This window comes from Manacus candei, unplaced genomic scaffold (assembly GCF_025592945.1).
Source record: "Manacus candei isolate 608988 ecotype Guabito, Panama unplaced genomic scaffold, ASM2559294v1 h1tg000050l, whole genome shotgun sequence".
Classification (NCBI taxonomy): domain Eukaryota; kingdom Metazoa; phylum Chordata; class Aves; order Passeriformes; family Pipridae; genus Manacus; species Manacus candei.
The window spans coordinates 11,001,474-11,014,863 of NW_026138098.1; the positions used below are offsets into that span (position 1 = coordinate 11,001,474).

The window sequence follows — 13,390 nt, forward strand, 5'->3', positions numbered from 1 at the left end:
TATTCACCCTTTGCAGAGTCACAGTTAACTGAACCCCACAGGAAAGGGGTGGCTGCAGCACTGTCACAATGCTGGGGCCAGAGGGTCCCCAGGGTACACACTGCTGCAAGCAAACCCCTCTTGCCTGGACACAGTTACAAAGCACTTTTTTTATTTTGTTGTAGCCTTTCTTGGTGCTGATCTTCTGGTGTCTCCATTTCTGTAACAGCCTTGTGTTTCTGTCAGTAGGGTTTACTTCAGCCCACCTGTAAAAAACTGCTAGGGCAGAGCAGGGTGGTGGAAAGTATTTTCATAAGGCAGCACACATGGCAAACGGCCACATTTTCATAGAATCATAGAATGGTTTGGGTTGGAAGGGACCTTAAAGATCATCTAGTCTCAACCATGGGCAGGGACACTTTCCACTAAGATCGGGTTGCTCAAAGCCCCATCCAGCCTGGCTTTCAACATTTCCAGGGACGTGGCATCCACAGCTGCTCTGGGCAACCCGTTCCAGTGCCTCAGCACCCCCACAGCACTGAATTTCTTCCTAATACCTAATCTCAACATGTCCATCGGTTTGGTGCTGGGGTGGCAAGTCTGTGAGCCCCCAGCCCCTTCTTCTCCACCCGCCTCGGGCAGCTCCCAAATCCCAGCGGCCCGAGGCCTGCGGGGCGGGGAGGGCGCGGAGCCGGGTGCGCTCGCTGAGCGGCCACAGACACTCGCACCCCCCAAAGACGTATTTTTGGAAGTTCAAGAGCGAGGAGGGTCGCGGAGGTGAGAGGTGTGGGACAGGGCCTCCGCTCCGGTCCCTCCCCGGGGAGGGGTTCGGCGGGGCTGCAGTGCACTGGGGCTGAACCGGCCCCCGCGGGCTCAGTCGGGCGGCCACGCCGGGCAGCGCGGCTGCGGCGGCACCGGTGCGCGGGGCCCATCCCGGTCCCGATCCTGATTCTGACCCTGATCCCGATTCCGACCCCGGTCGCCGTCCCCGTCCCGCCCCGTGACGCCAGCCGTGATGCCACAGGGGGAGGCCCGGCCGGCCCACGTGGCGCTGACGCGGCGGAGGCGGGCGGGCCGGCGGCAGGTGAGCAGCGGCGGGCGGGGGCGGCCCCGGGCGGGAGCCCCGGGCTGGTGGCACGGAGCGGTTCGTGTGGCCGGGGCCCGGCCGCGGGGGTCAGCACGGCCCGGGCACAGCTTGCCCCTCCGGCCGGTCCCTGGCCGGGTGTCCAGGCCCAGGCCTTGTCACGGCATCCAGCACTGACAGCCAGGCCCAGGCGGGGTGTCCGGGCCCAGCGGCCCTGTCACTCCTGAGTGGGGCTGGGGGAGGCTTTTGGCTCATGGGGCAGGAGCATCTCTCCTATGAGCAGAGACTGCAGGAGCTGGGCCTGTTCAGTCTAGAGAAGACTGAGAGGGGATCTCATTAATGCATATAAATATCTCAAAGGTGGGTACCAAAAGGATGCTGCCAGACTCTTTTTGGTGGTGCCCAGCGACAAGACAAGAAATAATGGCCATAAACTAAAACACAAGAAATTCCACCTCAACACGGGGAAGAACTTCTTTATGTTGAGGGTGGCAGAGCACTGGGACAGGCTGCCCAGGGAGGGTGTGGAGTCTTCTTCTTTGGAGTCATTCCTGAACTCTGGACATGTTCCTGTGTCACGTGCTCTAGGTGACCCTGCCTTGGCACAGGGGTTGGACTAGATCATCTCTAGAGGTCCCTTCCAACCCTGACAATTCTGTAATTCTGTTTGGTGAGTGTGCAGGCAGATACGAGGGAGGGACGAGCAATGGGGCTTGTGCCTCCATATGTAGCTGTGAGTGCTTGGGCTGCCCTGCGTGCAGCCAGCCCAGGCCAGAGAGGCCTGGCTTTGGGGTGGTGCTGCTGAATCCTCACTATGCAAGCTTACGTGCTTATTTTGAACAAGGCTATACATAAAAGAGAAAGCGAAGAGGAAATTGTCACAGGATGAGCATATATGAAGAAAACGGGGCATAAACGCTCAGAGTGATCTGACACAGGCATAAGCAGACTCAGCTGTAGCCAGACCTCCTGGCCTTGCCTCCTGTCCCTGCCATGGCACTGACACACACCTTGACAAATTGGGCCTGGTATTCCCAGCCCTTGCTGGCAGCCCATCGCTGTCCATGCATGTGGGAGGCAGGAGGGGGTGTCTGGTTCCTCTGGCAGCATTTTCATGATTGCTCTTTGCCTTGTGTGTCTGATGGAGTTGCTGCCCAGGCAGGATCTGCTCTGAGCTCTTGCAGAACTGCCTCCTGCAGTCTGAGTGAGTTGTAGATAATATACGTCTAGACACTGACAGATTTTGGGATCCAGCTCTGACTGTCGTCATGCAGTGGTACTTTGCATGTTACTCCTGCTCTGCCTTGGTTTCCCCATGGGAAATGGGGAACAAATTGGCATAAACCAGCACACACTTTCAAGATCTAATCATAAGTCTTGACAAGCAAATGCCTGGCCCTTGACGTTCCCTGTTGCCTCATGGTTCACCCTCAGTGCATCTCTAATCATGCCAGTAGAACGTAGTGTTAATGCATTTTCAGCTCATTGCTGGGGGATGAGAATGTTTTATTGGAGGGCAAAGTATGTTAGCCATTTCAGTTTTGCCCTTTGCTTTCTCAGGTACAGTGGAGCTTATGAAGGCCGAGCAAAGAGCTGGATGGTATTTTGTGTGAGCAGAGTTGAGTGGCATCCAGACGTGGGGAACTACAGAGACAGGTAACAAGGGAGCCTGATACCTTTGAAAAAGTTAGGACACGGAAGGGGACTGGTCCTTGAACTGTTAAATCCTCTACCTTAATTCCAGCTGTGTTTGATTTTGATCACTGGCATGAGTAAATAATGATTGAGAAGCTGTTTTAACTTTATAGAGGCTTATAATTATGGCCAAGGAAGGAGAAGTCACCTGTTAAAAGTTATATGAGGACCAGAATAAAGGGCTACCAAAGATCTGTGAAAAAATAGCTTCTCTTTCTCTGGAAACTGAAGACAATTTTTATTGTAAAGTTTGTGGAGGATTTTCTTATACTGTGGGGATTATCTAAAATAAATGTCCTTCTCAATATGAGTTTCATTGCTAATCTAGCTTAGTTTTGTTTTTAATATTGTAAGCAAATCTTTCAACAGGGAGAGTACTTTTTAAATGATTTTTTTTGTCCTTGAGAGAATCTCTTGCTTGCTAAGAAAACCATGGCTTGTCAGCAAGGAGCTTTATTAAAAGGCAAAGCCTTGTCATGCCTTGCCTGTTTATATGAGACTTTTAGATTCCTAGAGACAAAGCACAGGCCAAGAATGGAAGCTGTGTCCTTATGAGTTTGTAGAAAGAGATTCTTTTCTGCTGGCTAGTCGCTATATTGTTGCTCTCTCTCCTTTGTGTTTTACTCTATCAGAACATAAATCAGCAGTAACGTTATAGAATGTTACAGCAGCTCATTGCAGAGGACAGACAGAAACAACCACAGTATTATAAAGTTCAGTGTAGCTTGCAAACACTGTATAAAAATATGAAAATTGTCCTGGAAATAAATCTGAGGTGTAATCTAATCCCAGCAAAGGGACAAGATAATACCAATTTGAGGATTCAGTGCCTTTTGACCTTAATTTGCTTCATGTGGTCTGGGTTTTGAAACACAGTGTACCTGTGTGGGCAAAGTCAGTCACACACAAATCTTGTGTGCTCTAAACTTCCTGTGATGAGACATGAATGGTGGGCTTGGATTGAGATTTTTATACCTGAATGGGTCAGATCTTGGTTCAGTTCTTGACTTGGTCACAGCTCTGCTGTGTGATCTTGGTCAAATCATGTCTTCTTATGGCTTGTGAAGGGGAGGCAGTTTTTCTACTTTCCCAGTTAGATGGCAACCGTCACAGGGCAAGGATGTGCCTTACTGTGTTTTGGCATAAGACCATAATGTCACTTGGGACTCCTGGTAGTTAGGGATGTGTAAATAGAGTAAGTGCCTGGATAAGCAAAAAATGTTTTAGACTTGCATGCTGTTTGCTTCTCCCATCATGATCTGTTTGTAGACATGGCTGTGAAATGAGCTGTGAAATTAACTGGTCAGAATAAAATACTGCGTAGTGTGGCATTTGAGCAGCACACAGCCTGCCTACCTTGCCCTGGAATGTGACAGTATTAAAGTTTTAAGATCCCAACACATTCTTAAAAATGTGAAAGAAGTGGGTAGAAAACTGGGAAGAGGCTCCCTTTGGGCACCCTTTGGAGATGTGAGTGAAGAAAAGATGGAAAGAATCTCTGAGGAAGTTCAGGTTGCTTGATTTTCATAGACTTTCTGACCAGGCATCCCCCACAGCTGCACATCCCCCCCACTGACATCCTGCAGTCAGTGAGTGCCTTCCCCTGCAGCTTTCTCTTGTGCCAGCACAGCAGCACGGCCTGGTGCATCACTGTGCATGGTGCTCACAGCGGGCCCTGGCTGGAGACACTTTTTGGGTAGCAAATTGAGAGGCTGATGTTCACTGCAATGCCAAAGATGCATCCATTGCAAAACCACAGCCAAGGAGTGTGATTGGCCTGTGCCCTTGTTTTCCCCTGTGATCTTCCATCCAGGCTGTACCCCACCCCTGCCTGACACCAGCTGAGATCTGCAGAGCATTTGCCAAAGGTCTTTAGAGGAGGTTCCCATAAGTTGTCCTCTGGCAGTCCCTTGTGAGAGCTCAGCGGGCTGTTCCTCCTGTTATAGTTGTGTTCTTCTAGATGAACTAGCACACAGCCCAGAGGTGAATGTGGCCAGTGAATGCATCCCTCTGTGTCCTTGGGAGCAGATATCTTTTGTCTGAGTTAATCCACTCACCACTCCACTATGAAACTCTGGGCTATAGTGAAACTTCTAAAAATTGCATTTGTAGTTGGTCCCTTCCTGAGTTCCTGATGTTGTGTCTTGCTCTCCCAGCAGCCTGAGCATATAAGCCACAGCATCTCTGACCCCAGAGTGAAAAGATTGGAAGTTTCTCTCAGTGCATGTCACAGGTGGAGCTACTTCTGATCTGTGGATACTTGGAACCATCCACATCGCATGCCAAGCCCTTTCCTGGCTGTCATAGGGAATGTATGAGGTGCTGTGGTTCCTGGTCCAGTCCACATGCAAAAAGGGTTGGCCAGTGTGTTAAGCTCATGTGTATCACCACAGGGCATGCCATCCTTCACCAGGTGGGAAAAACCCTTTACAGGGCCGACCAGCTGTGATTCTCTGGCCTTAACCTGATCCCTCATTCTTAAGGAAAATGAGTGACAAGACAGACAAAAGACAGATCTGAGAGGGATGATATTGGCACAGTTGTCCTCAAGGGGAGTTTCCAGTGGTGATGGCTCCTTGCCTGTGCATGTGTGTGACTTGGAATGGTTGGATAAACTGAGGTTTTGTGCTTTGTTTTAGTTGTAGGTAGGAAGATGAGTCCGAAAATTACAACAGAGCTGCTGAAGCAACTGCGGCAGGTGATGAAGAATCCCAAGTATGTCCAGGAGCCTATCCAAGCCTACATAGTGCCCTCTGGAGATGCCCACCAGGTATGGATGGATGGATTGATTGTGGGAACGATCGTGCTTTCCTTCCCTGCAAAAGGTAAAAGCCAGAGATAACTGAAATCACCCTTCGTTCACTTGCTTTAATGGTTACAGCATAAAAATCTTTGTAAGCTGAGAAATACTGTGTTGAAAAATGTTTCTGGGGTCTGTTCAGGAGACTGAGGTTTTTATGTTCTTGTAAGAAATCGGAGTGGACAGTCTACCAACAACTTCTCATCAGATTGTCTCCAGGGAACTCACACTGCACAAAAGAGAGCTTGCCAGAGCACTTACTGTGCCCGTCTTGGCTGTTGGGAAGAATGTATTTACTGGGTGAGGAACAAACATTATCTAGGCTTTAGTTTCGCCATTAGCATCTCCTGATCAACACATACTGTTAAGTGAGGTGATGAAGGATTAGTTGCAGAGCTTTCCCTTTACTAGATCAAGTTCTTACTGGAATTTGCTGCCTTATGCTAAAGCCCTTCAGATCTCACATGGAGGAGCCTTTGGAGAGGCAGGGAAGGAACAGGCCACAATGATGCTTCCCTTTCCATGCTTCTCTGCATCATGTTCTATGCTCTTAAGATAGGAGGGAAGTCTGGGCCCAGGGTGGTAACCCATGGCAGTAACTGTGATGTGTGCTGCTTCCACTGTTAAGATTTTTGTAGTCTGTGACATAAATTTGAAATTGCTGATCTGCCTTTTACCTCCCCTGCTGGCTCATGTGCTCGTTTTCTGTTCACTCTGTTAAGAGACCCAAGAACTGCCGAGGGTTTTTCCCACCTCAGCCATTTTCAGGAAACAAAAGACCTGAAGCTTTCCTGGCTCACACCCAAAGCTCCCTTTTTCCCCAGGGTGCACAAGAGCAAAATGCAACTGATTCGGAACCTTTGCCCTTGACTTGGCACTGGGGTGAGCCGGGTCCAGACTTGCCTGTGCCCTGGGACCATATGTGCAGCTTCGTATTTCCTCTTAGGGAGATCCAAACTTGGGCAGGTAGGGGGAAGGCGTTTTCTGCAGCTGCTATTGTCTGCTGCATTCCTGCCTCAAGCTGCCTCTGTCCATATATAACTCCGGTTTCATTTCACTAGACATTAAATGCTGTCATGTGAGTTGAAGAATGTGACCCTCAGGACTTCTGGGTTTTTCTGTTGCTTTCTTTTCCTTGACAGAGTGCAGTTAAGCAGAGAACCCCATGTTGCTATTTCCTGCCAGGCGAGTTGGTCAGGTTTCTCTGCAGAGCAAATCTATCTGAATGGAAACGATTACTGAACACTGCTGATCCTGGTGCCTCCTGACTAGCTGGTGCAGGATTTTTTTTTGGTGAGGTTTGGGAATTGGTGCAATTTTTGGCATTGACGGGAACCTGTTGATCCCAGAACAGCCTTACTGATTCCAGGTACACTGAGATAACCTGAGATTTCTAGCTTCCCCATGTTCCAAGCAAGGGTTTGTTTGCCGTGTGCAAGCAAGAACTTTACAGCCCCACAGTCAGATTTTGGTCTTGGGCAGCTCCTTCCATGACTCAGAACATTGTTCTTGGGTATTTAATGATACCCAAGTGTTTGGTGGCCTAAACCATTTCCTCCCCACAGCCTAAGCAAGCTGTGTATTGCCGTCCTTGCCTCAGCTATTCCTGAGGCTGTCCCGGGATCCACATCACAGAACTTGTCAACAAAGAGGGCTTTCCCTCCTGTGGTGTTGCCACAGGGTTAGACTGGGGGAAGCTCTATTCCCTTCTGGGTAGCAAAGGAACCCTGGGATTGGACTGATGCTGATACACCCTGATGCTGCAACTTGCTGACTAATTTCTCTTTGTAACACTGGGATTGTTTGAGCTTTGAGTTCTGTCATGCTTTTAATACTGGTTTTCCTGCAAGGCTAGGAGGTTTAGATTATAATACTGCCAGGAGTCCTGCCACCGTTTGTATCCTTTGCTTTCCATGTTTAGTTGTGTAAGGAGCTGAAAGACTTGCAGAGCTTCTCAAACGCAGCTGGCTCTGACTCTGGCTTAACCAAAGCCGCTAATACCTTGGATTTGTGGCTCTTGCAGTCAGCCCTGGATGTTGTCTGGCTGCTTTAATTTTTGCAAATTTTGATGCTGGTGATAAGAAGTCTGAAGAAACAGACTGTTTCCTTGGAGACCTGGGTGGTCCAGAGGCAGATGAGAAAGGAGAGCAGTCCCAGTCAAAAGTGGGATGAAGTCCATGCAAAGAGTCCCACTTCCTTTCATGAATGCTAGATGGGTCTTGTGGCTGCAGGTGTCCGAAGAGGACAAAGGGGTGAAAAGCCATGTTTTTGGGAAAGAGGCATGTAAGTCCTTTGTGGTTTGGTTAAAAATGTCTATCAGAGCTTTTGGAGTGTTGCAGTGCTAAATGCAGGATCCATTTTTTATGTTGAGTCATGCAGTTTACATTGAATCTGGAGTTTGCCCATATGGAAATATTCAGAGATTGGAGGAGCTTCTTAATGGGAGGGAATGATGTTTGGATTAGAGCTTGGGTTTGGAGGCAGTTACAGCTTAACTGGGGCTGGCTTCTACCTCCAGGCCTTGACTCAAAACAAATTTAGTCATATCTGACTGGTCTTCCACATCAAGGAAGCACCTGCCCAGCTCAGGGCCCTGTGTTTGGGTTGGCAGAGGTGCTGTCTTCTGCTCAGGGCTGGCTCCTCTCACACACACTTGTGCTGAGCTGAGGAATCAGCAGGGCTATAAAGCAAGAGAGAGCTTGTGCACAGGTTGTACTGACCTGTTCCAGTTCTTACCAGTGCAGTTTGGGTTTTGGCAGTGAATACTGACCTCCCTCCAGGTACACGGCAGTGTTTGTTCTTTAATGACACCAGTGTTGTTAAAGCTAAGGGTAGTGAGCTGCACTTTTCATTGCTGATCTTGGTCGACATTCGGCTAGAATAAGCTTTAACATGTTGATGGCTTAACCTTGCAGGCTTTGGGGTTAAGCACCACCGATATTTGGGGTTCTTTCTGGCTTAGATGAGCATTTTTGTGATGTAGCCCCAAGTTTTGTCTGCTGGACTGACAGGTGTGGTGAAAAGCAGACGTAAAAGGCCTGAGGAGGGCCAGGTTGAAGGCCATCAGAGCTGCAAGACAAGCCCCAGGGAAATACCTTGTTCTGACTGTGCTGTGGTCTCTGTTTTGTTTGGCATACACAGGTGTTCCCCTGGTAATTTTAGCTCGTGCAAAACATGGGTTCATCTTTGCACCGTGGGGGTTGCTGCTTGAAACAGAACAGGTGGGTGTGCAAGAATTCAGGCTGACAGATGAATGAACCATCTTTCCCTCCAGATCCCTTATACTCCCTTCTAAAGCTCATTTGCCTCATGCCCTGGATTTGGCTGTGGATGGGACAGCATGAGGTAATTTCAAACAGTCAAGGTCTTTGCTAATTTAGGTCAGCTTTTACCAGATCTAAAACAGATACACTTGTTTTTTTCTTTTTATATTTTTTTGAACTGTTTTCATCCATTTCACAGTTTTGTGTTGCTAACCTATCCTATGAATGTGAGATTCATGTCTGCACAAGCAAACTAGTCTGTAGTCTCTGCTGTGTCGGTCAAGAGAAATGGAAGAGAAATCACTGCTCTGTTTTGGAATGTACTTAGTGATATGTCAGGCTGAATAGTTGTTAGGAAATGTTGAAATGGGGAATCCTCATCGCTCTGCCTTCATGTTCTGTCCTGCTGCTGTGAAATGGGCAGCGGGGAAACAAACACTTGATTCTGTTCCCTGAATGACTTTGTCCTCTCTGTCTGCTGATGCCTTTGTTATTATTTTAAAGGGGGTTAGTGGTGAGAGCGTGCTGTGTGGGGCTGAGGCAGAGCTGCCCCATCAGCTAGAGTTGTGCCAAGGGCAGTTCTCTCTTCCCAAGGTGGGTATCCTGACCCCTCTCCTCTCCACAGCTGCTGAGCATATGTCACAGCCCAGTGGGGCTGGACAAGAAAAGGCATGGGAAACTAACTGGTCAGAGATGAGGGCATACATGGTCTCCATACCCCCCTCCTTTCTGCCAGCTTTCACTAGTGTTTGGATGAAATGGAGGATTTCTTTGGAGCATATCCCAGGAATCTTCTCTGGCAATTGAGAGCAAAAGCTGCTCAGCCAGATCCTCTTTTGGGCCATGAGATTTGCTGTTGCAAGGCTCCATTTCAAAATGATAGTGGTGAATGGTTGGTAGCTGCTGCCTGGGGCTTCTCCCAAGAGGGGAGAGACATGGCTTTTCTGGAGGGGGTTTGATCATGGCATGATTTGGAGCAGAAATAAAGAGCTGGTCTCAGGTGCTGTGATTTGTGCTTCCTCACTGCTGTGCTTTGAACCCTCTGCCTTCTTCAGAACCTTGAAGAGTAACAGATTTGAAGGGAGCATTTTCTAACAATCAGGTGATTCTATCACAGTAGGAACTAAAACTGCCTGAGAATTGGGCTGTAATTTCTTATCTCAGTCCATAAGATGTTTCTTTTGCCCCAGCACAGCTGGGTGCAGAGAAACTTTACGGACTGAGAAACAGATTTGGTTTCTAACCATTTGTAAGGTACAAATCCAGGGGTTTTGCAGCTCAAACATTGGTGCTGTCAGCCTGGATTAAGCTAATTTGCTGAGTTGCACTAGTTAATTAACAGGCCTACTCAGCAGTTCTGACCTCCAAACTTGCCAGAATGGGGTCCCATAAAAAAGGCTTGTAGGCCACATAAAGTTACAGTTGTTCTTTTAATTTTGGCAGCTCCTGAGGGTATCAGACGTCTGTGCATTCTCAAGGTCTTCTACAATACTGCCAGGGGATGTGCCCACAGTCACAGCTTGTGATAGGTTTGGGATGAGGATGGACTAGTAGCCTTTGATTCCCTCTCATCCATCAAACCATGTGCTGGCGTTTTTTGCTGTAGTCTGATTTTGAGTAGGCAAGGGAGGAGTGAGAGGATCAGCATCTATTTATGAAAGGTCCTAAGGATTAAATTTTTTACAGTTTTACCACTTTGATTATTTTCTTTCAATGTCATTGTTACGGAAAGGAATTCCTGTAAATGCGAGTGAGGGGACTTCGCTGGAGATAGTCGATTTTACAGATTCTATGCACTGATTAGTCTGGTCTCCAAGATCAAGGAGTGCCTCTGGTTTTTCTTCCTTTTGCATTGCAGCTTCAAAGGCATCATTTGTTTGTTGCCCAAAGGGGAGGCTGAGTGTGAAATAAAGGTCTGCAAACTCTGAAGCACTTCAGTGTTTACAGATGTTTGTGGGAGAAAAGTACTGCAGCTTAAAAAAACCCACCAGTTGAACATAAATACAGTATAATCACAGATGATTAAATGTTCCAGTGGAGTAGAGCCTAGGATTTTTTAACTCATTTTGTTCTCCCTGCGGTGTCCTTTAGGAGAAAAAGCTTATCAAAGTATTTGTCATCAGCTGATCGGGTTTTTTTCCCCTGCTGCTATAAATAATTGCTGCCTCTTTTGTTTTCTAGAGCGAGTACATTGCACCCTGTGATTGCAGAAGGGCGTTCATCTCTGGATTTGATGGCTCTGCAGGTACCTTTCCAGAACTTGGGTTCTTGCATAATTCTCCTATAAAGAAAAAGTTCCATTCATGGCATAGAGGCAGGATGGAAAAGGAAACCTATTCAACTTGTTTGGACTGTTTATTCCCATTTCAGCATCTGTAGAATTATGTCTTGGCTACCCTCTGGAATTATGTAATATCAGCAGAATAACAAGTTTTCAGAAAATGTTTGACCCCTAAATGAACCTCTCTTAAAGTAAAATCCTTTTAACTCTTTAATGTGGTGCTTATAACCTGCGGTCATTTCTTTTGATGTGCAGCCAGTACGAACAGATTTTTATGTTGCCCATTTGGGCTGGGTGAATAGTAGATGGACTTTAGTTGGCCTTTCTGTTTAAATAGAGCCAGGGCCAGAAACACTGCATTTGGAAACCGAACACTGTGGAAAAGTTTGCTTATCTTGCCGAGACAGGATGTTTTCTTGGCTGTAGGATAGGTCTGTGTTTCAAGAGACCTAGTTTTTACCCTGGCTGTACCCTAAGCTCTGCAAATTACTCTGCTTTGTGGTTGTTGGAAAGTCACTTTAGTCTACTGAAGTCTTTTTTCTCCTCTAATTGTAAATCAGTTTAATAAATACCAGTACCTATGTGTTTGGAGGGTCTGTTCATCAGTTCCTATGAGCTCTGGGATCTCATGTGGAAGGTGATAAATCCAGGGCTGTGGACTGCTGTTAATGGCTAACATGAATCCTGTATGAATTTCGTGTCTTCTGCATGACCTCTTCATAACCTTCCCCTATAATTTGTGCCCTTGCTATATACTTGGAAGGTCCATTTTCCCAGCCTAATGCTCAGCAAATCAGTGAGGTTTCACACAAGGGTCACCTTGTGTTTCTTGCTTTATCTTTTTGGGCTGAAGCAGCTGAAAATGTGGTTTGTGTTGGGGGAGTTTGGTAGAAGACAATGAATTCATACTTGGAAACTCTGTTCTGGTAATCTGGGCTTCAGTTTCTGGTGACAGAGAGTATGATCAAGATGCAGACTCAAAGGGCTTGGATTCAGTTTCTGTTTGTGCCATGGTTTTTTTAGTATTGCCAAGAGCAAGGCAGCTCGAGTGCCTTGCTGAGATGTCACTGCCCCTCAGCTGTCTGCTTGCATCCCTCCATCTGGAGTCACTGGAATGGGACAGACTCTGGAACCAACAGAAGTTTATGTTCATGTTTCCTATTCGGCCATCTCTGCTAGAGCTGTAACATTTGGGAAAGAGGTGCAGCTGACAGCTGGGAGTGATACTCATGTCTGCAGGCCTAGTATCAGCTGTTTCTTGTGGATGGCCAGAGCCCAGGCTTCCTCCCCAGAAGAAGATGGGATGGAGTTTAGGGATGCACAGTATGTGTTACTGTGACAACAGCCAAGTGGAGACCACAGTCTGTTACAGAAAGTTTGGAAGGCCCCATTTACTCAGTTCCACTGACTGACTGAGGTTTGCTTAAGTCAAATTCACCTGGGGCAATTCATTAGGGTGCATCCTTGTACATACTGTCTCAGATAGGATTTGGAAAGTCATAGTTCAGAGGAAACAGTGAGTACTGAAATAGGACCAACTTTTGAACAGTGAGCAGAGGTGCCTTTTAGGGAATTAGAGTGCATTTCAGACACTGTCCCTGCTGTCTGTATCTCTGCACAGTGTCTGCACACTTCTGAATCACTACACCTTTCTACCTTCCTGCCTAGGTACTGCCATAGTCACTGAGCAGCACGCGGCCATGTGGACTGACGGGCGCTACTTCCTGCAGGCGGCACATCAGATGGATAACAACTGGACACTCATGAAAATGGGTATGCAGGAGGCTGGGATACTGCTCCACTGATAAACAGAGAACAGTCACAGGCTGTTCACAGGCTGTTCACTGTTTGGTCACTTCACACATGTACAGTTTGGGCTCTTGGGATATCCCATCGTGCAGGGACTTAGGGACACCTTGGATACACTACTCCTGCTTTAGTGTCCTGTGATGACTGTTGCCAATGGGTTTAGACATTCGCTACTAAATGCATTAGTTTGGACTTTTTGCACAGTGTGGGAACGTTTCAGTGTGACTGCTTCTTTGAACCTCTTTTTTTTTTTTTTTTAAATCCTCTAAGGTCTGAAAGATACACCAACTCAGGAGGATTGGCTAGTGAATGTCCTCCCAGAATGTTCCAAGGTGGGAGTGGACCCTTTCATTATTCCAGCTGGTTGGTTTTACTTTATTTTATAATTCTGGGTTGGGCAACTATATTCTGGCTCCTTGCTTCTCTGTCTAGCTGTTGTATGATGGTGTGCAGCTAACATGTTCCAGCCCAGATGGGAT

General features: G+C 47.4%; 1 protein-coding gene across 5 annotated transcripts in view; it reads left to right on the top strand.

Moving 5' to 3' along the window:
• The first annotated feature begins 658 nt into the window (after positions 1 to 658).
• Positions 659 to 13,390, top strand: part of XPNPEP1 (X-prolyl aminopeptidase 1) — a 31,636-nt gene continuing 18,904 nt past the window's right edge. For 2 of the 5 annotated variants that reach the window (XM_051800456.1, XM_051800460.1), the window contains exons 1-6: positions 964 to 1,063; positions 2,624 to 2,719; positions 5,398 to 5,528; positions 11,003 to 11,066; positions 12,771 to 12,875; positions 13,182 to 13,274. In XM_051800456.1, the coding sequence (XP_051656416.1) occupies positions 5,412 to 5,528; positions 11,003 to 11,066; positions 12,771 to 12,875; positions 13,182 to 13,274 (379 nt within the window). In that variant the 5' untranslated portion in view covers positions 964 to 1,063; positions 2,624 to 2,719; positions 5,398 to 5,411. Of the gene's footprint in view, positions 757 to 963; positions 1,064 to 1,233; positions 1,424 to 1,618; positions 1,734 to 2,623; positions 2,720 to 5,397; positions 5,529 to 11,002; positions 11,067 to 12,770; positions 12,876 to 13,181; positions 13,275 to 13,390 lie in introns of those variants that run through there. The other 3 variants (XM_051800459.1, XM_051800457.1, XM_051800458.1) reach the window with 3 other exon arrangements.